At 38.1% G+C, this 22,645-nt stretch overlaps 1 protein-coding gene across 6 annotated transcripts in view; it reads right to left on the bottom strand.

Moving 5' to 3' along the window:
- Nucleotides 1-22,645, bottom strand: part of ZDHHC14 (zinc finger DHHC-type palmitoyltransferase 14) — a 96,687-nt gene that overhangs the window by 37,358 nt on the left and 36,684 nt on the right. For 4 of the 6 annotated variants that reach the window (XM_064649234.1, XM_064649236.1, XM_064649232.1 and 1 more), the window contains exon 2: nucleotides 3,909-4,081. In XM_064649234.1, coding sequence (XP_064505304.1) covers nucleotides 3,909-4,081 — 173 coding nt within the window. The remainder of the gene's footprint in view (nucleotides 1-3,908; nucleotides 4,082-22,645) is intronic. The other 2 variants (XM_064649235.1, XM_064649233.1) reach the window with 1 other exon arrangement.

Genomic DNA, 22,645 nt, shown 5'->3' with positions numbered 1-22,645 from the left:
GTCAGCAACTTGAAATAATTGTAATGTTTCCTGACAAGAAAATGACAATGTAAGAAAAAAATCTTTATGTATTACCTATAACATCTGAAGAACAACAGAAAAAACATCAAACAAAACAAAGCCCTACAAAAACGCAGACCTATAAGAAATATCTTCCACTGTGTTGAACCACTTAAATCTAAGCTACATGCTTACCAACAGTGGGCTACAAGAGGATCGACTAATTTATTTCAGGGTGGGGTGGTGAGAGAGAACTTTAATCAAATGTTCTTGTTGCCAGACAGTAATCTCAGGGACAAACAATACTGGGAACCTGTCTTAGACTGAAACCACCAGCTGCTAACTGCATTCTTAAAGATAGCTCTTCATCTGACAGCCAGCAAGAGATATCGACCGTATATTGGTCTTGACTTTAAGACCTAAGACTTGCTGCCTTAAGTTTTTCTGAAATCATGTATTATTTTCTTAAAAGTAGAATTGCATGATCTTCTTGAAGTCTAAAACTTTATTGGAAAGGTATCCTCGTGTAATGACTGATTAAAAGATGGAGTCTCCCTCACCATTGCCTTGAGCATGGAGCTAAAAAGCCTTGATGACACAGCTAGGCTGCTGCAGGAGCTGAGCTGCTTGCAAAAGCTCCAGGAGGTACCTAAGCAAGCCCCTGGAGGCAGGTGGACCAGCAAAAAAGATAAGTTGTTACAGTCAAGAACACGGCAAGGACTTACTCTCCCAAAGAAGGTACGCCAGGCAGATCTTGCTTGGATACCGGAGAACCAGTCAATGGACACTCAGGGCCCATCTTGGTACCAGGCGAACTTTGCTTGGATACTGGTGAACTGGCCAATGGGCACCCAGGGGCTACCACGGCGAGGGTATTAAGGCCGTGCTGGGGGCCTGCTGGAGGAGTGCTATGGGAGGTTACCCGGCCTCCTGGTTCACTCCTTGGAGGCTACAATGTGACCAGGGCTTTTGAAAATGCAAAAGCAAGCAAAAAGAAACTGTGATCTGGCCTGAACTGGCTGCACAGAATAAATGAGGAAGATTTACACAGATTAAGACAGTTAGCCTGAAGAAAAATACAAAGAGTTTAAGGCTGGAAGGATAAATTACTATGATCATCTTTTCATTTATCTACATCACTAGGACCAGGGAAGTGATTCTTCCCCTGTACTCAGCACTGGTGAGGCCACACCTGGAGTACTGTGTCCAGTTCTGGGCCCCTCAGTTCAGGAAGGATATTGAGGTGCTGGAGCAGGTCCAGAGAAGAGCAACAAGGCTGGTGAAGGGACTCGAGCATAAGTCCTATGAGGAGAGGCTGAGGGAGCTGGGGTTGTTTAGCCTGGAGAAGAGGAGGCTCAGGGGAGACCTCATCACTCTCTACAACTCCCTGAAAGGAGGTTGTAGCCAGGTGGAGGTTGGTCTCTTCTCGCAGGCAACCAGCAGTAGGACAAGAGGGCATGGTCTTAAGTTCTGCCAAGGAGGTTTAGGCTGGATATTAGGAAGAAATATTTTACAGAGAGCAATCAGACATTGAAATGGGCTGCCCAGGGATTCACCATCCCTGGAGGTTTTTAAGATGAGACTGGATGTGGCACTTAGTGCCATGGTCTAGTAACCACAGCGGTGTTGGATCAAGGGTTGGACGTGATGATCTCAGGTCTTTTCCAACCCAGTTGATTCTGTGATTCTATGATTCTATTCTATCACCTATTCAATGCAAACAAGATCAATTTTGAGGAAGAATTGTTAAACTTGTGTATGTCAGCTGGACAGACACTTTCCCATCTGAGAAACCCATTCTCCTGGATTTGGTTATCCTTTTAGGCCTTCATATTTAGAACTTTTCCACTTCAGGTGATTTCACACTAATGTAACTACAAGAGATACATATCATAATTGCAAAGAGGCTACAAAATATGGCTGCTCCTACTATTTATGTTTCCATAGAAGAAACAGCCCCCCTCAGTATATTTTGTGTTATTGCAGAAGCATCATGAAAATAATGCAATTACCATTGGGGTTCCCCTGGAAAAAATGACTTTCCAATTTCAATGAAAGTTATAACCAAAATAAAAATACTACATCAATAAGTTTAATGTTCCATTTAGAGAAGAAAAAAAAAAAGACCATGCCGCATTTCAGTGAAATTATAGCACTTTTATAGCAAATAACCCTACATTACCTTGAGTGATTTTGCATTATATAAGCCTCATGAATCTAGTTGCTTTTGTTGTTATATGAAAAAAAAAAAAAGGCAACCAAACTAGAGCATTTTAAGATTTTTGCTCCTCTTCTCTCTTAGGCCAAACACATGTATGTATTAGATATTCTTACAGGTCCCGTTTTCTAGACTTCTGTTTTGCCGCCTTCCTCTCGAGTTTCCACCCAGGGTGTCAAAAGCCAGACAGTGAAATGACCCCTCATCACCACTAGGTATCACAGAATGTCACTTCTGGTTCATGCAATGACTCTTCTTCTAACACATCCCAAAAAGGATTTCCCCTTTTTGTCATATCACAGTGCTTGTGGATATCAATCTGCTTGAGGATAATCATTTAAATAAATTATAATTTGTAAACAGAAGTTCTGAAATAGTCACACATGGAAACATTTTGACTCTCCTAATCAACTTTTTGATACAGAATTTTTTCTAGTTTCCAATTTGTATTGTTAGTTTTTTATTTAGCTGAAACTCTGACAGATGCTAACAAAAAATTATTGTTAACTGCTTATTTGAAATAATTTTTTTCCTGATATAGATAAATGTTTCTTTGCACTCAAGGTAAATAAGCAATTCCTTAAACTGGAACTTATGCCTGTATTTTGGACTAAAGCCAGTACCTTATTCTAGGTAAAGAATTCCTTGAAAGAGATCAATGAAAGTAGACTGTAACACTGATTAGGAAAAGGTGCTAAATAAATGCTTCATTATATTTTTCCATATGCGTTAAAAAAAGTCTTGGTGAAATTTTGTGGCCTAAGCTGTATACCTTTTTTTCTGAGATTTTCAGATGCTTAAGCAAGGTGATTCAACCACTTCTGAAATTCAGATGGATAGCAAACATTTAAATACTTCTACTGTAAAAAGCCCAAGACTGTATTATAGCATTAAATGTCAAGGATGCCTCAGGTATTTCTCCCGTGCTTGCATAAACCTGTTACCTGTCATTTCAATTATATGAGTGTGCATTCCTTTGAAACTGCTTCAGAAAAATCGGATTTCCGTTGGCTGTCATATCAAAGCAGATACAGTAGCCCTTGGTAAGCTTTACTAGATTACTAAAAAATAAGCACACAAATCCACTGCTTATGAAGCAACTCTGCAAACTCATCCTGGTTTCTTATCCAGGTAGCACATTTTAGCTATTCAGCATGTTTGTAGCTGTAGAAATCTCACTTTTAGAATTTCGTTAACAATTCTCTTGATAAGTGAGGCCGATTAAAATCTAGGTCTCTACTTTAATTATGCTGGCTTTACACAAATAAAGAACAGTAACATTTTTACTGTATATTAATACAGTTTCACAGTATAAATAATCACAATTAAATTCAGTTAAACTCTGAGGATACACTACTTTAAAAGATGCACAATTGTAGAACCTTTGAAATATCAGGTTTTTTGCCAAAAACAATTTAAAAAGTATTCTCTTGTGCACCACAGAGAGACTTTTACCAGATTTGTTGAAAAGTATTTACAGTAATAACTATCGCAGTCCAAGGCCAGGATCGTGTTTACTTTTTTGGTGAAGAATTGATCTTTTCACAGGAATCACTGCAATGTTATTAGCTATTACAATTCCGGAACAATCACTGTGGCAAGATAGGAGTAACTCCTCTCATGATCAGAGCAGCACACTGCCTTCACACAGTACATGCACCCTCGGGAGGAAAGCGAAGAGACAACAGACCTTCAGTGTTACCTATTTGTCTCTCTAGATCTGCTGCTTCATCTGGTGTTGCGCGGGGGAGGACACCAGGATCACTGAAACTAGTACGCAGCAGGGTCCCCATCACGAAAAAGAAAAGAATCCCACCAATTGCAGGTATAGCAGGCGTAATCTTCTCTGACAAATACGGACAACTGGAAAGAGAAAAAGATCAAACAATCAACAACACATAGGGGAACTTGCTCTCAAAAACTATTTACCTGTATAAATGCATATGAAGAACTCACTCCTATGGATAAATTACTTGTCTTGGAATGTTTACTGAAGCTGAAATTTCTGTTTATGTGTTTATGACACTTTAAAATTTCTCAATGATTTGTTCAATAAAGGCTGAAATAGCATAATAATGGTCTCGCTATTATGCAATACTCATTTACATAAGAAAATATTTTTAGTACAGGATAATAAGCTTATATATTTCTTCATCTAATGCCCAGTTACATAAACGTAAATTGGGCAGAGTGAGGGAAGGGGAAATAACCTGCATATAACATGATGAAATAAGCCCCACTGGAAAATGCAATTAAGTCTATACAATGAACTTAATATCCACCAGCAAGATGGTGCTCAAGAACTTGTGACATATTCCTTTAATAGCCTTGGTATATATCAATATTATAACACCACTACTGATTCTGCTTCTTAATCTCTTTCTTGTAACTTGCTAAACTTTTTTACTCATTTACAAAGTAAGAAGAGTGCAAATGACAGTGCAACACACCTGGGACCAAATAATTGGAGTGGAGAGCGCATGCCTATGGCAACATCAACAGCCCTTCAGCAGGACAAAAATGGCCCTGTGCTTACCAGATTTACAATATATGTGCAAGGGTCTAGATTGGCTTACAGTTTTAGAAAATTTTCCTCTGAGTTTTACATGTGATTAAATCAAAATGGATGGAAACATGGAATCTAAACACTAGACAACCATAGGTATCTCTCTACAGTTGGGCAAAAAGAAGGGATATGAGTACTCAGACATTAAAAGTCTTGCTAATCTCAGTCACACAGTAAGCACTGCAGGACCATCTTCGAAAACACACAGGCTGAAGATTCTCTTCATAGCTCTCATATTAAGTAGGGTGGGTAGAATACCAAGATGGTTTCATGTATTTCTTATGTCTGCATGAGAAGTCATAAAATAAGCCTAAACCCCACACAAGCTAAAAATCAACAAGTTCTAGGCCTTAGGGCTTCATCTAAAGCTTCCAGGTATCAATCAAGTTTAATTAACGTCGTTTTCCCTGCTTCTGCTGACTGCCTCAAATGATGATTCAGATGTGCAAGCTTTTGCACTGCAAGTCAGTCAGCCTCAGTGCAATGTTAACTCTGAGCAAGTGATGACAATGTCAGTCTCACTGTCCATCTCTTCTGCCGGCGGGATGGGGAGAGAATGGAAACACTTTTCATACCAGTTACCATGTAAAAAATGTTTATCTGTCTGCATAATCGTTTTAAATGTATTTGGATGGTTCAAACATAGTGGGTTTCATGGATGCAGTGAGTCCACAAACATTGTACTGTGCACAACACCAGTAAGAGTGGAAATCATCTTTCTCCCTACATGAATGCAATATTACAAGTGTAACAAGTTACAAAATATTAAAAGAAACTGAGTATAGAATAAAGGGTGAGGGACAAGAGATTCTACAGTTTCCTATAACAAATGGACTATTTAAATACTGGGAGATGTACTTCAAATGTACACTGAGGAAAATCTCAAAGACCCAGATTTATAAAAATCAGTGCTAACTAAAGGAAGCAGCAGCAAGACATAAGCCTTGGTAGCTATAAGCCTTCCTCCTTTCACTTTACAGAAGTCAGTCAGAACGAACAACCAAAGAGAAGATTTCATAGTGTATAAATGTCCTAGCGCTCAATTTATTTCTTGCCGCAAAGTACTACTGAAATCAAAACTACTGTAATATGCTCAGACAAGAGTACAAATAGGCTGCAAGAACATATTTTTAAAAGGATTAGAAGGAACATGTACATTAATGAACACTAAATATAGCACAGTGCTATTATTCTTCCATTGCATTATTCATTACACATACCAAGGAAATTGCAACTGTGATGAAGTCTGTTGACCAAATAAGAGCTGTATGTGCGTGAAAGGTAACATGAGATAATCTCAGGGTAGCACAATAGGTGCAATACAATTTTGACAAGTGTTAACACAAAACCAGCAATGGCATCTACATACACAAATTCTCATTGATACTCAAAGAACGGAAACTGAAGGGCCATCATGACACTGACATGTTTTCTTTTAACAGTAATTTCATAGGAAATTGGTAGAAAGAACGAATTCCTGTGCTGAAATACTGAGAAAGCCTTGCATTGCTGAAAATGATGTCTTCGATATAGTAAAAAAACATGAAAACATCTGTCTCTGCCTTGCTGAACCAAGTCCATCAGCAGTGAAAAAAACCCACTCTCAAAGCTGTGTATACTCTTCATGATAAGCAAGTGTAAGGTAATCTGCTTTACCTAAAGGTGTTTTCAGGGTTTAACAATTTGTATTTTACCAACTTTGACTTAGAATTAATTCAGCAATAATGTAGGAAATTAAGTAATGTTCCACCAATTCAGAAATTATTTCAAGCTCAGTAAACAGTCCTTACAGAGATTCAGACAGTAAGCCTAGGTAGGACCATTTAATACAGTCTGATTACATGGGCCTGCAGAGATCTCACTGATGTCTGTCCTTTAAAAAGGTCGAATTAATTTTTCAAGTAGCTGTCAGCTAAATAAAAAAAAACCTCAAAACAAAGCACAAAAATCACCAACAGAAACCAGCAGATACTGTTAGACTCTTTTTCTTTATCTCTGTATAAAAAAGGGGGGTGAAAAAATTGTAATTCTTCTGGGTTATTAAAAATCCATTAAACATGACTAGGTAGCCTCATCTCCTCAGATGGTAAGATTGACGGGGAGATAGACAACAGGTTAGCAAAGGCATATGGTGCTTTTGGAAAGCTTCATAAAAGAGTTTGGCGTAATAAACACTTGAAGAAAAGTATAAAGATCAGTGTTTACAGAGCCATAGTGATGTCTACTCTCTTATATGGATCTGAATCATGGGTCATCTACCGCCACCACCTGTGACTCCTAGAACGCTTCCATCAACGCTGTCTCCGTACAATCCTAAACATCCACTGGTCAGATTATGTGACTAATACATCTGTTCTAGAACAAGCAGCAGTCACAAGTATAGAGGCCATATTGCTGAGAACACAGCTGCGTTGGGCAGGGCACGTCTCAAGGATGAAGGACCACCGCCTCCCTAAGATCCTTCTTTATGGTGAACTTGCCACCGGCTGCCGCATGAGAGGAGCCCTGAAGAGAAGATACAAGGACTCCCTGAAACATCTCAGCCTTGGCCATATTGATCATCATAACTGGTCTACTCTGGCCTCTAATCGGGAGGTCTGGAGACACACCATCTATAACGCTGCTGACGCTTTTGAGAAAGCACACAGGATCACCCTTGAGGAGAAAAGACAACGCAGAAAGAATCGTGCCTTGCAGAATATACCACCTAAGGAGTCTTTCTGCTGTGCCTTTTGCAACCGGACGTGTCTATCTCGTATTGGCCTTTTTAGCCACCAGGATGCTTGTAACAAACGTGGGTAGTGCCCTTCCCAAATCTTCGTTCACGAAGCCCAGCCATGATGATGATGAAACACGACTCCAAATTAAAAATGTGAATCTTAGCTCAAAATTGCGAATGTATCTGTAGAAATACACTTGCATATTTATATAATTTATATTTACATGCTTATATAACAAATGTACTTGTACTGCTACATTAAGTCAATATTAAACAATTTGTTTTAGTGTTACTACTTTCAGAAAAGTCAAGTACACGGAAAAAGATTATCCTTAATATTTGCTCAAATTCCTTAATTAATTTGCTTTAAATGAGAATGTATCCCTTCAGGCATCAGCTTTCCTCAGATATTACAAGAAATATCTTCTTTTTGATGGTATTTTCAGTGAGTTTTTAAAGTAAACATTAGTGGGTATTTCCTGACAGCAAATTTCAGAATTTGCAGGCAGAGGGACTCCCTGAGCAGAGACCTTTCCATTGCCAGCACCACTTATGACAAAAAGCAGAGGGGTCCAGAAAAATTTCTGTCCTACTGTAGAGCAAACAGTGACCAACCTTTTCAAACTGACACTTGGTAACTACTAGATGCGAACTGATTTCCTCAGTTTACATCTTAGAATAGAACAATTGTTCTTAATCAGTATCTGTAATGACAGCAAGTACTGATTAGGTCCACCCCAGAAAATTTCTAGGAAATACTACTTGACCACAGATCCCACTAGAAACTGTGACTGTGAAAATAGCTTCTTCAGAGAAAAATATTTGTTCTGCACATAGCAAACTATAACACAACTTAAAGGTTTGAATTAATTGAGGAGTTTTATACCTTCAGCCCTGCTTTTTGCTTGGCTTCTCAGCTGCTTTCTTGAAGCACCGTGTGAAAGTTTGCATGAGTGTAGGAGGGAAATAAAATCTGCTGGAAGACTAGTCTGTCATAGCTAGATAAAAATAAAAACATGCTGGCAACATTATCAAGCATCACCCTTGCGAACAAAGGACACAGGAGAAGAACAAAAGCAATTCTTACAAGCAGCCCTCTTAACTGTGTAACCATGCTCCTTGTGGCTACCGACACCAGCGGAAAAGTACACATAGTAACCGTACTGAGGAGCACACACAGTGAGAGTCCTACAACTTGCAAGCACTGTCATTAGAAAAGGGGAGGAAAGAAGTCTCCTTAAGGCTTTCCTGAACATTTCTCTGACAGTTATTCACTGATGGGGAGAATCAGTAAATGACAAATTTGCCCAGTAGGGACAATGGAGATTTGGAGAGAGGCTAAGCCTTTAGTTACACTAGAGATTTCATTTAGTATTTGCTCAGTTGGCAGACAGAAAACAATAAAAGTACAAATTTCATGCAGAGATCACACTTAATTACACTAATTAAAAAAAAAAGACCCATACAAGCTTGGCTAGCAAGACTGTTATGAGGATACTCTATGTCAAGCTTTTCATCAACATAAAACTCTTCATAGCAGATATCAAATATAAGTACTCTAGGAAAAACATACTATAAATATAGCTGACCCAAGTAACATAAGGAAATAAAATAACTGTTCATTTTCCTACATCATCAACTTAATTTCCGTTTCTCCAAGTATTGCCTATTTAATATACCAGTAGCTATTGGTATGCAGGTGATGTCCAACAAAAGAGAGAAGGCTGGCACTGCAAACCCCGAGTTCAGTTCCACATGTTACAAGTTAACATCTCAATGAGACTGTGCTGCTTTCTTTAAGCTAGCCCAAAGGGTTTGTCGTTTCTCCTTCCACTCTCATTTATGGCTCCTCTCAGTTTACCCTTCCTTTCAACTCTACTGCATCATTGCTCCAAGCCTCTCAGTCCCAAACTTCTGCCCTTATGTCAACATAAAGTTTCATCAGGTTCTTTTGTGAGCAAAGTTAGTTTACTAAAACATATGAAAACAACACCATTTTGTTGACTTCTGTCTCTTTAACAAACCAAACATGCACTCGGAAAGGAGCATTGAGACTGGCACAAAGCAAGAGAGAAAGAAGCACACACCAAATTATAGTGAGAGGAAACTTGGGACAGAGGGAGGAGACCTCCATTTCAGCAGCTGTCAGTAAGGTTTTCATTCAGACCACTTCCTCTTGTGAAACCATGTTCTAACCTTGACCTCTTTCAATTTAGAGATGGCAACAGAATACCCACACAGATAAATCACAGGCAAATCAAGACTCTGGGCTAGAAGAATAAAAATAGTTCATAATTTATTTTCCTAATGACAAGTTGTCAGTTTAAAGAAAGCAGCCAAAGATGTACATGAAGAACAACACAGACAACACAAGGTGGAAAGATGGGCAAAACAGAGGGCACAGCAAGAACCTTGGAGGCTGCTGCCTGAGAAAGAATATATAAACAGGACAAAGAGAATGATCAGAGTGAAATAATTTCACTGCCTTGTAGGCTTTGAAAGGTTGCTTCTTTGTACTTGTTTTTTTCACAAGCATGCTGCTGGCACACAAAAAATGTGTAATTTGAGTATAGATTAGTCCAAATAATGTTACATGAAATTCCTAACAAGATTAGCTGAGGAAGTTCTGCATTACTTTCCCACATCTGCCTGATTCTTTTGAACAGCCTTTAAAATTCCTACTGAATTTTTAAAGAGATATTAAGGCATGCACAGACTAATTTCAATAGGATTTGAAATTTACTTATAAAAGTAGGTTTATTTAGTTATTATTTTTGTGGTTTGTACATTTTTTCTAAATCATACACTCCCTCATTTCAGAGTAGTCAACCAGTTTCAAAATTTATTTGACAAAATACAAGACAAAAATCAGTCTTCTAATAACTTGCTCCGTTTCAAATCCAGGAAATTTGGAATGCTTCAAATGTGTGAAAACTATGGAAAACAACACCTGACAAACAAAAGGCAGAATGACAACAGGAGGGGAACCAATACACAGAATATTACTTCCTCCTCAGTTTAACAATCTAAAATCAGAAAGGCATGTTTAATGAATTACTACAGAAAAGTGGCATTGAACTTTACTTAAATACTTTACTCATTTATTCTGTATTTTAAGGTACTGGATACATCCTACTTTTTTCTGTATTTGCAATATTGCTTGCGGGTAACTCCACTTAAAATTAAAATTAATTTTAAAGTGGGAAGACATATAGACTAATAGTAATTATAGTCTGTGCCTAAGTGGTCCTCGCCTCCACCAGCACTTAAAAATGATTACTTAAAAGAAGATTAATATGATGAAACCACAAAGATTACTGAACAGCATGATCCTCAAACCTAATGAATTAAGTACTTCAGAAACCTAGTATGAAATAAAATTAGAGTAATGTTACCCTAGGCAGGAAAAGCTCAACAACCAGTCTTCAAAGTTTCATGTGGAAACTCTCTGCAGTTTGGTCTTTCAAACTGCTGTCCAAACACATGAGCAATTTCAAGAATGAAAGACTGCATGGACCTGTCTGTCCTCTGCTCAAACCTGCAAGTGTTCAGTGGAACACCTTGCAGCACTGACTCAATTAAATTGTAGTGAGATCAGATCAGATTTTCACTGGCTGGATTTGGATGTAGGAATTTAGATGAAGCTAAGCAAGCGGGGTTGATTATGACATTGTAGAAGTTAACCACAAACTCTCTTCTACAAGTAAAGGTCTTAAGGGTTTAATGAAGCAGATATACAACAATCAAAGTAACAGCCTTGCGTGACCTCCCAGTTTTTATTGCTACATGAATTAACTCTAATGATTTGCTGTCAAACTTCAAAGCTGGGATAAATAACATGCATAATGCAATATGAACCTGTCTGCAAAACAGATGTGGTTACTGAAGCTCCTACAAGGGAAATTAAATTTTGCTTTGTTATACAGAGAAGGAACGTCTGTGTTTTAAAGAACACAATTTCTAAAATTTTGATTGCATCAACTGTTGGCCAGAAATTTCCAAGCAAGGTAGTAAAAAAATGAGGAATATCTACCAAACTCTACCTCGAGTGCCTGAATCTTAGCAAATAATTGGTTTCTTTATGAAAGGTCAATGTAAGTATGCCATATCCTCAAAAGACAAACTCAGAAAAGGCATGGCTTCCAACCACGCAGCAAATCAAAGTCTTGCTTTATTGCTATTTCTGTTCTCTGACTACTTATTCAAAAAGCCAAAAATATATTTGTACTTGAATTTTCCAGTTTTGCATACAGTGCAAGGTCTGGTTTTCATAGTGTACAACTACCAATTAATGAATTCCACTAAATATGTAAACTCACCATTTCTTTTAAACAGCTCACATAGAACACTTCCTTTCCTGTTATGCTTCATATTACTTCCTTATTATTTCTTATCATTTCCTGTTAGGCGATTTTATAACTAAACCATCAGGTTAATCCCGAGTACTAATGAACAGAAATGAAAACTGGGACAAAACAAGCGGAAATGCTTTACATCACGAGCAAGTCCCTCAAGGAGTGCGAGCTTCTAGATGATTTTTCACAGACACTCTGGAAACTGAAGCACACACAAGTAAGCTGCCGCCAGCTCCAAGCTTTCAATGAACCATATTTTATTTTCACCCTACACTATTTATAAGATCTTAAGACTAGATGTAAAGCCTAGCTCTTGCTAAAGGGCAAAGGGCTGTAAATGCAATTCCTACCCCTGGCCACACCCCAGTATAGCACAAATGAGCTGGCTAACACTGAGTTAAAAGAGAGGAATTGTTTTCAACCTGTTCCCTTTTCTGGAAAACAAAACAAAACCAAACCAAAATACCCAAACCCATTCATTTTCTGTATGATCAGTTTCCTGAACAACTTCACTCACTGTACAGTTAATGAGTGCCAGTGAACACACAGAAGGCAGGATGAAGTTCAACTGTTGTTTCTAGATCCACTCAGCTGCTATGTGGACTTAGCTTTGAAATGAAATCCCACATATAGACATATGAGCTTAGGAATAGTAGATCTACTGTCTTATTGTCATGGTTTAACCTGGCAGGTAGCTAACCACCACACAGCTGCTCACTTACCCTGGATTTTTTTTTTTTAACTCTTTTTCCTCTGCAATTCTCCATATTGCAATTCATAGAATTATAGAATCATAGAATCAACCGTGTTGGAAAAGACCTCCGAGATCATCAAGTCCAACCCTTGATCCAACACTGCTGTAGTTAATAGACCATGGCACTCAGTGCCACATCCAGTCTCATCTTAAAAACCTCCAGGGACGGTGAATCCACCACCTCTCTGGGCAGCCCATTCCAGTGTCTGATTACTCTCTCCATAAAAAATTTCTTCCTAATATCCATCCTAAACCTCCTCGGCAGAGCTTAAGACCATGCCCTCTTGTCCTACTGCTGGTTGCCTGGGAGAAGATTCCAACCCCCACCTGGCTACAGCCTTCTTTCAGGGAGTTGTAGAGAGTGATGAGGTCTCCCCTGAGCCTCCTCCTCTTCTCCAGGCTAAACAGCCCCAGCTCCCTCAGCCTCTCCTCATAGGACTTGTTTTCAAGTCCCTTCACCAGCCTTGTTGCTCTTCTCTGGACCTGCTCCAGCACCTCAATATCCTTCCTGAACTGAGGGGCCCAGAACTGGACACAGCACTCCAGGTGTGGCCTCACCAGTGCTGAGTACAGGGGAAGAATCACTTCCCTGGTCCTGCTGGCCACACTGTTCCTGATCCAGGTCAGGATGCCATTCGCCTTCTTGGCCACCTGGGCACACTGCTGGCTCATGTTCAGCTTCCTGTCAATCCAAACTCCCAAGTCCCTTTCTGCCTGGGTGCTCTCCAGCCACTCTGTCCCCAGCCTGTAGCACTGCAGGGGGTTGTTGTGGCCGAAGTGCAGGACTCGGCACTTGGCCTTGTTGGACCTCATCCCGTTGGAATCAGACCATCTCTCCAGCCTGTCCAGGTCCCTCTGCAGAGCCCTCCTGCCTTCCAGCAGATCAACATTCCCCCCCAATTTGGTGTCATCTGCAAATTTGCTAATGGTACACCCAATCTCCTCACCCAGATCATCAATAAAGATATTAAATAGAACTGGGCCTTAATACTGATCCCTGGAGGACACCACCAGTGACCAGCCACCAGCTGGATGCAGCACCGTTCACCACCACTCTCTGGGCCCAGTCATCCAGCCAGTTCCTAACCCAGCACAGAGTACACCCCTGTCCAAGCAGGTTGCTGTTTCCTCCTGGATTACAGGGGGGCTATTCAGCTTCCTGTCTTTGGTATAAAACCCACAAACAAACTTTCATCTAAAATACAGAGAAAAAAACATTAAAATCTTAACTTCTCAGTGGAATACGCTATAATAGAAGCCTTTGCACATTCATGGAAAAACAGATACAGGTACAGCACTTCCTAGGGCACCTTTACTTACAAAAATGTGGAGAACTGATGATCCTGCCCACACTACATATCAAAAGTGTGCATCACATTGTTATAAATAAAGCCACTGGGAACATAAAGCAAGAAAGAGGATAAAACTAAGACTTTTACCTCCTCTTCCCCAAAAGAAGCAGAGCTGAGCAATTCAGCAAATTGATCATCTTTCTCAAAGACCCAAGAGGCCTGTTAGTAGTAACTTCATGGCCGTGGGTCTCCACAAGCGCTGGCAGAGTTTTACCTGAAATGGCATCCTTTGCTTTCTCCTACTGCCTCCTCATAGTAATACGCAAATTCTCTTATCCCAGACTATGCATTCACTGGACAGGCAGACTGGCATATTGCAAGCCACTTCAGATCAAAAAACCCTCAACAACTAATTGGCACTCATGATTCCAAAGCAGTGCCAAATCTCCATATCTAAAAATGGGTCAGTTTAAATATATCAACTTGCAAGACCAGCTTGAGGCAAATCATTTATTTCATGGAAGAAATAAAACACACAGTGCTTCATCTACACAGAAAGCATCACCACTACAATATTTGGGTCAGCAATGTAATTCAAACAACTAGGAATAGCCTTTTACCGTTTTGCATCAGAAATGAGATTCGGGTGCAAGCCACACAAGTCCAGGCATGTAAGTTTAAGAAATACCCTACACTGAAAGATTGCTTCTGAATCACCAGAGCTTAGCAATGTCATAGCATTTATTTAATTATTTTATTATTTATTTAATTGTCTTTAGGGATAGGGATGTGTGCAGAAAAGATTGCACTGTTTGAATATTGAAATACTTTTGTCTGAATTTTTCCTTTTCTAGGAAGACATTTAAAATGCTGTCTATACACTTTGATGTTAAATACTTATCAAATGTTAAATACTTATCAAACTAAGCACGTTCAAATTGAAAATCAGTGGCTTTAATATATTCTGCTTTCCTCTGTATTTCCACAAACACGTCACGCACAGGCATTTCCCCTTGAGAAAGACCACTGACTGAAATTATTAATTCCATTATTCTCTTCCTGAACACTTGTATAATTCACCAAAATTTACTTCTACCACATATCAATTCTGTGATTTACATCACCTGTTTAGATAAAAAAAGCATATTTCAGCATATTTTCTCTCAACTACATCAAGAAAAATGCATTACAGAAAAATACAATGAAAATTATCACAGAAATTTTACTTCAAAAATTAAAAACAATTAAAATAATCCGTTAATTGTTAAAAGTTGAAGATATCATAGAAGGTTCTGTAGCAAGCTCAAGAGCAAAACAATTTCCACATTTAAAAGACATGTTCTTCCTACAAATGTCAGTCACTTAAGAACCACAGTTAATTTACTGTTAGCTGCTGTAGAGTAACTAAATATTTTGAGTGCTAAAGCATAAACAAGACCTGAATGTAAGATGACAAATTAATGCCTAGGTTTTCCATTCTTTCTTAAAAATATTTTATTTAGAATTGCCACTCAGTTTTAATTTTTTTCATATGCAAATTTCTCTTTCTACTATTTCATTAAAATTTTCAAGTCTTTTCCCAATTAAGTTGATACTGCAATTTTGTCCAGTAATTACCACAACTCCCAATTTTAATGTAAATTGAACCAGGATTTCAGGTAGGGAAGAAAAACAAACACAGGGTGTTACTGCTATCCTTCTTTGAAAGTATAATTTACCTCTTCAATTTAACATCTGTCTATTTTTGTCAGACTGCCAAAACTCCTAAAAACTGTCACAAGAAGGTGAAGCAAAAAAAAAGGTCTTTATTACATCCACTGTGACTGTAAATTTCAATTTTTTTTCCCTAACATTTCAATTATGCAACTTGTTAGCACCTATCTATGATGTGATTTCCAGCCCCCCCCCCGAATACTGTTTTACCAGTATTTATACAGACATCCAGTAGACAAGCGGAATGATGTGAACTCTCTCTCTAAGGTCAGCCATGAAAATCATTGTTCCCAGAATATACTCTCGGGAATTGCAACACAAGATTTATTCTCCATCTTTCCACTGTTAAACATGTTCTGCTGTCCACCTTCCAGTTTCAGATGCTGACATAAAAACAATTCCTCCAGACACTCTCAACCATGCAAATACTGCACCAATGCTTGGGAGTTCTACACAAACACGAAACCAGCAGGGCACCAAGTTAAATAAAATGGAAATCTTCCAAATACCTAAAACAATTGCACAGAAGCTAAAATAAAATAAAGATTGTAGCAACCAATGAAATACCATTATAAGACCACTACTCTACCAAAAAAAAAAAAAGAAGCACTTGGCTGTAGAAAACATCATGCTACAGCCAATATCTCTGTTGTGAACCATCTCTAAATGTAAATCAGTGACGGGCAACCTATTTCACTGAGTCCTTCAAGTACTGGTATCATGAGCTCCACTTTTCGACCTGGTGTTTTCTATTTTTAACCAGGTTTTCTGCTGTCTTTGGTGAGTCCCTCCCAAGTTCCTCAGGCTCTCTCCTGGCTGGACTCTGGGCATCAGAGAAGAGAGGCTGCTCGGGCCTTTCTACAAGCTCCAAACTCACATGCTCCTTGTGCTACAATATCAGAGGGGAGCTGCAGCTTTCACAACACCCCACCAGTGTCCCCACTTATCTGAGGATATTGGCAACTGAACTTAAAGAGCAGCTGCTACCCTGGAATAATTAGCGGCTTCCTACACAGACCATAACCAGGAAGAAGATGCAATGGTAATGTTCGTCAGCCTTCTTTCAACCTGTCCTCTGATTATGTTCATTCTCCATGTAAAAGCTTTCCTTTCAGGTTTGCAGAACATACTACATTCAAATAGATACGCTACATGTAACTAAGAAGGGTGCTGATTATGTAATTTCAAATAGCTGCACTAAATGAAAAGGTAAATGCCCAACACGTTCCTCCTCCTTCCTGTACACTTTACATGACAACAAAGTTCAGAAGTTGTCAAGTTCATGTCTGCATAGTTTTTCTACAGAAAGGTGCAATGTAATGGGGATTTATAGCATTTTCTGTCTGCATGTGTTCAGAAAAGAAAGACCTTGGTGCATCTTGCTCCTAGTTATTAACATTACCCTAATGCTCACAGTGAATCAATGACAAAGCAAAGCGTACATGCACTGCAGCAGAGTAAGCAATTTCTATTTACAAATAAAGGACAGACCAGGAGCACAAGATTCTGTTTCTTCACAGGTATACAAAGAACCTTTGCCTCTCAAAGCATAGGAAAGTACTCTATTTTACAATTGAAGTATAGAATTCTTTATTCCAATACTCTGTTTTCTCTGAAGAGAAAAAAAAAAGAGAAGAAGAATGGAGAGTCATGCAAGCAACCTTAAAATACAGTTGTAAATTTAATTTCAGGTCCATTGAACTTTACATTATAAGCTTAAATAACATTATGTGCACTTATTCCTCCAAAAGCAATTATTTTGCCCTCTTACACGCCAAACCAAACTTCATTTTTCACATCTATTGAACAATAATGTATTACCTAGTGTTTTATTAGCCTGAAGATCATCAAACCCTCAAAGGTTCACTGGTATGACGAACACACCAAACAATATCATCATATCACTGTGAATAAGTTCACAAATTGAAGTCCAGAAGCACTGTCAGGCAACCAAACTTCTCAACAAACTGAGTATTCAATTCCTGCTTGCTTATTTTTTAAAGCCCTTGTTAAAGCAATAAACCAAATCATTCTCACTACTAGACCCCTTGCATTCTTTTCTCATATTTGATGCTTTGTCAGACACATTTCTGTTCTGTTTATGAAGTCAAAGCTTACTAGGATACAGAAGATTTTAACAAAATTTTGCTGAAAGGATGAAAAAAGGACTGAAAACTACACGACTTATGAAAACCAGACGTTATCCTAACACACCCTCTAATCTAGAGAGAAACTCCTATTTTAAATTTATGTTTATTAAAATGCTAAATATGTTTTTGTCCTGAATTGCAATACAACATTCATATTCTATGTCCTAAATACATACTAATAACCTTGTTTAAAACATGCAGAAAAGACTAGGGCTGGAGGGAATAGAAGTAAACATGCAAGAGCTGGCAGTGCAGTTATTCCATTCAGAAAAGCTACAAACCTTAAAATAGCAAGCAGCATGGCAAATATCAAGTTGCTAGTATAGCCGCATCCATTCCCCCAAAAGATTTTTAATGCAACTATTCTTGAATTAAAATGCATAGCCATGAATGGATATGAGTCCTGTTACTGGTGTCCAACTCCACACAGACACTGAGAAATACTACGATAAGAGCTCTCTGCAATTTTTCAGACTGTTAGAACAGCGAAAAGCCATTAAAATGTAACAGCCCACATCTGCCAACCAGGAACTACTGCCAGGCTTGTGTTTCAGGCTCATGCACTATGCAGAGGGTATGATCAACTCACTTTGAGCATCCTGAGGACACCACAAATCTCCCTCTTTGAACATGAACCTACTGCTGTTTCTCAACAGTGAGAAATATTACTGCTGTTTCTCAACAGCAGTAATAATTATTCATAGCATCTTCAGCTGCATTTTGATCTGTAACCTAAAAAAGTGCAAACACTTGTTCTGCAAGCCTATCCTACACTAAGATAAGGTCCCAGAGAAAAAATTCAGCATCTAGGAACATGATAAGCACCGACTGGAATGGAACCTAGTGTCAATATAAATCCAATCTTTGAGAGCATTTAATTAATTCCTACTCTATCAACTCCTTCTCTCCTGTTTCTGGAAACATACATACAACTGACAAAAATAATTAAAACACCTGTAGGAATTAGTCCACAATGTGGTGATCCCTTGCAATATCTAGCTAGATACTAAAATTAGCAAAAGGAGCACCTTAACACAATGAAGGTCTATAAACGGAATGATTTGTGTTCTTACTCTTAGCTTTTAAGCAAGAGTTTCCTTGAAGCCCAGTTACCATTGTCACAGTCAAGAGCATCAGTGCATAAAGAAAAAATTTCACAGAAAAGTATGTTAATGACAGTTATATTAAAAACTACAATAGAGCAAAAAATGGTACAATTTTAATAACCAACGAAACAAAAGTGACAAAAAAAGGAGACCTTTTTAAGAAGGAAAGTTGAACAGCAGCAAATCCTTTATTATTTTATTTTTACTATTTCTTTACTGACTACTTGATGCCCAAAGCAACAGATTAAAGTTTTGCTTTGTTTTTCCTTACTGTTCTCAAAAAGCTGGCATACTGTCCTTGTCAAAAACCTCTCAAGGTGCTTCTCATATGGTACTGAAGAACTAAATTAAACCTTAAACCTATAAACACAATTTAAAAATTCATAATTTTAAGGCATATTTCTCCTTCACAAAAGACTTAGGTAAAAAAAAGAAATCTCTATGCCAAGGATGTCGACAGGAGTAAGTGAAGTGTAAACAAAGGCCTTGGCACCATTACTGGTCAGAGGTGGCCTATTAGAGTCTAACTGGTATAAAAAAGTGTCTAGATTACAAAAAAAAATAATAATGAAAATATTTTGGAAATATATGGCGTAAAACCCCCAATTGTTTATTTGCTACACTGCACCCCTACAGTGCAATCATCCCTATTTTGTATATGACATTATAATATTAATTCTAAAATTAGCTAAAGCTATATATTCTTTCAAAACAACAAAGCAACATTCCTTATTTTCTGACCTACTCTGCACTCACATGCTTGTAGCTTAGCCAACCCTCTGCAGCTGCTGTGACACCATGCCAATGCCTTCGCTTCCTCAGCCTTTCTATGCTTAGGAAAGAATCTCTGGAGACCTAAAGAGTATTGTACAAACAGTAATGTATCCTTCAACTGTTGCTAAATACAAAATCCATCTTTGCGTCTTTTGTCTCTTTTGAAGGATGGTGAACACGTGCACTGGACTTCATTTTTTGTTGATGAAATAATATTTTATTTTCTTTCAAAAAGGAGATGGCTCAATCTAAGAAAGGTCCATTACAACAGAGCTCAGAGACAGTTCAGCAGATAGGACAAGAGACTAGGAATCAATAAAGTTGCCTTCCTGGATCACCCAGCAATCTGCAGCATGACCTCGAGCAAAGGCAATTCACCTCTCTATTATTCCTCTGCTTTTTTGGAGTGTACACCTATCCAGGACACATTTAAGGCAGAATTATGTGCCAAATTCCGTATGACTATAAAAATTACCCCCAGCTATTTATTTTTATTGGGGGATTTTTTGCTGCCAATGAACACTGATGATGGTATTGGACTCTACTCTACAAAAACACTGTCTAAGCAGTAAGCAAATCAGCTGGAACGTCCAGGTAATACTGAAATACAAATAATTGCTAACAGGATACACTGCTTGCCTTAAACAATACAATAGGTGCGAAAAAAAAGGAAGAGGACTTAAAATAGTAACTCCATATGTTACTATGCTGATTATTAGTTGTTTCATTAAAAAAATACTGTGGTTAGAAAAATTTAAGAAATATATCAAACCAGAAGTGTTTCAGCTTCTCCTAAACAGACAAAGTGTTTGTCTTTCATACATTTTTATCTTGTTTTATAAAATAATACCATTCAGCTTCAGAAAAGAACTTAACTGGTTTTCAAAAATATTTTATAGGAACCTGATGTTGGCAGATATGTTATCAATAATTTCTTTCCAAATATAGTCAGCACGTCTGTCAACGTTGTAGACAGTAACTCTAAGGAAAATACTTCAAAGTCCTGGGGTAAAAAAGTTTCTTGAGAATTACTGAGATACCTTGATTCTTCTTTCTGTAAAGTGAATGATATTGAGAAATATGTATGTTCCAAGAAAGTTGATTCAAAAAAAGCCCCAGACTTTCTGAATTTCAGTATTTGAGCCTTGAAGCAATCAGATATTACCTATTTGCTACTGTGCAGAGTAACAGTACTCCATACACACCAAAGGAATTTCTCCATCACCACCGTGCTGACAGTAACTTTTGTGGATGGTGCCAAACAAAGCTCTTCTTCCTCTCAGCCAGCCTAGTCATTTCCACTGTGCTGACACAAATGTTCCAGGGAATGAGGAAACAGACCAGACTGATGCCCTCCCGAGGAGAAAATGAAGTGCAGAAAACATGCTAGAGTGAGAAGTGAGATGGGTTTTTGGCTGTTTTTAAAATTGCTGGGTTTAATTGTTTAGATTTGTCTGTCTCTTATTGCAGATTGTTAATAAATAGTTGATCACCAGCTTTCAAAGATCTGAAATCATCTTCAGTTAAACTACAAACACAGCTACAATAGAGAAAAACTTTAAAATATTTTTAGGGAAAAGTCAGACACCTCCATTTATTTTGAGGCACACCACAGGACTGACTCCAGCACAGTAAGTACTGTGTAGTAGGACTGAACTTTAAAGGAAAGCAACAGAATTCATAGATAATATGAATAGGCGTTATTAAGCAATACTTGCAGCCCATTATAATTGAGATGACTGATTAAAGAAACAATCCAAAGCACATAAAAATCCCTAGTCCTTTGAGCATTCTACTCTTGAACTCTATAGAATTTTGCAGAAAAAACTTTTTTAAACAGAAATCCTAATTTCACTCAGCCTCTTCAAAACATAGTTAAGTTAAAATAGGTTGGGTCATCTGCAGAGATGAGTACAAAGCAAATTCTACCATTACCATTGTAACAACAAGGAAAGTTTCACTTTCCTCCTTTCTTTTGTTGTTGATTTTGTTATATAGCACTCTGATTCCCAGATAATGAAAAAAGTGTTGATGTTATATGAAAGTTGTTGCTACTTAACATAAAATTCACTTAGTCTGCAATTTCTTCTTGTGTCAAACAAAAATATTTTCTGTAAGATGAGGTTACTTAGTAGAACTTAAATTTTATTGGGACAGAACAACAGTTAAATTGTTAGAGTTAATAGATATTCTCCGTATTACAGAATATTATTACTGCTAATACTTCAATAACTATATCATTTCTAGACTTAAGTAAATTATAAAGTAATCCTATGATTCCATGGGTAAAAAAATTCCTACTTTGTCAAACTTCCTTTATTTCTCACTTTCTTTCTTGAAATCCTGAATACAAACATCAGGCATTTTGCACCTTCTATTTGCAAGAAAAGCACATCTCCAAGTCGGTCTCTCTGGCATTTACTATTAGAAAGCTTTACTTAAGAAACTCGACAAATCTGTATTTGTTCCCAATGCCTGTATGAGTTGATTAAATCAACTCCAGCAAATGGAATGAATCACAGGAGCCTAATCCAAATGCCAAATGCTCAGTGTCATCTTTAAGATGACATAAACACCTCTAAATTGGAAAAGGATTAACACTGGAGCAGGACTACAAATGGAGTAAGCAGTGAAGCTTACTGACCATCTGAGCTGGGAAGCACCAAAATGCCTTCCTTCAAAACTAATAGCTTTCCTTAATTCATGGCCCTTTCCTGCAAGCAGATCAAGTCCCACTGTCAGTATTGAAGAGTCCTGAGCATTGCTTGTCCTTCTAGTCGCCATGTACATCAGCTGTGACACATGGATAGCAGCCATAAAAACAGCGCCTTGTGTTCGTGGTGAAATTAAACTTTCAGAAGACAGCTATCCAGGGAAGCATCCTGATAATCAGTTCTTATAAATAAAAATGCAAACAACTCTTTTTGTTCCTAGTTAGGTAATGAGAGTATCTTAGCACCTGACAACACTTCAGTGTTCCAACACTGCAGACTCCAGC

Source organism: Pseudopipra pipra, chromosome 3, assembly GCF_036250125.1.
Source record: "Pseudopipra pipra isolate bDixPip1 chromosome 3, bDixPip1.hap1, whole genome shotgun sequence".
NCBI classification, from domain to species: Eukaryota; Metazoa; Chordata; class Aves; order Passeriformes; family Pipridae; genus Pseudopipra; species Pseudopipra pipra.
This window is presented reverse-complemented; position numbering and strand designations above follow the sequence as displayed.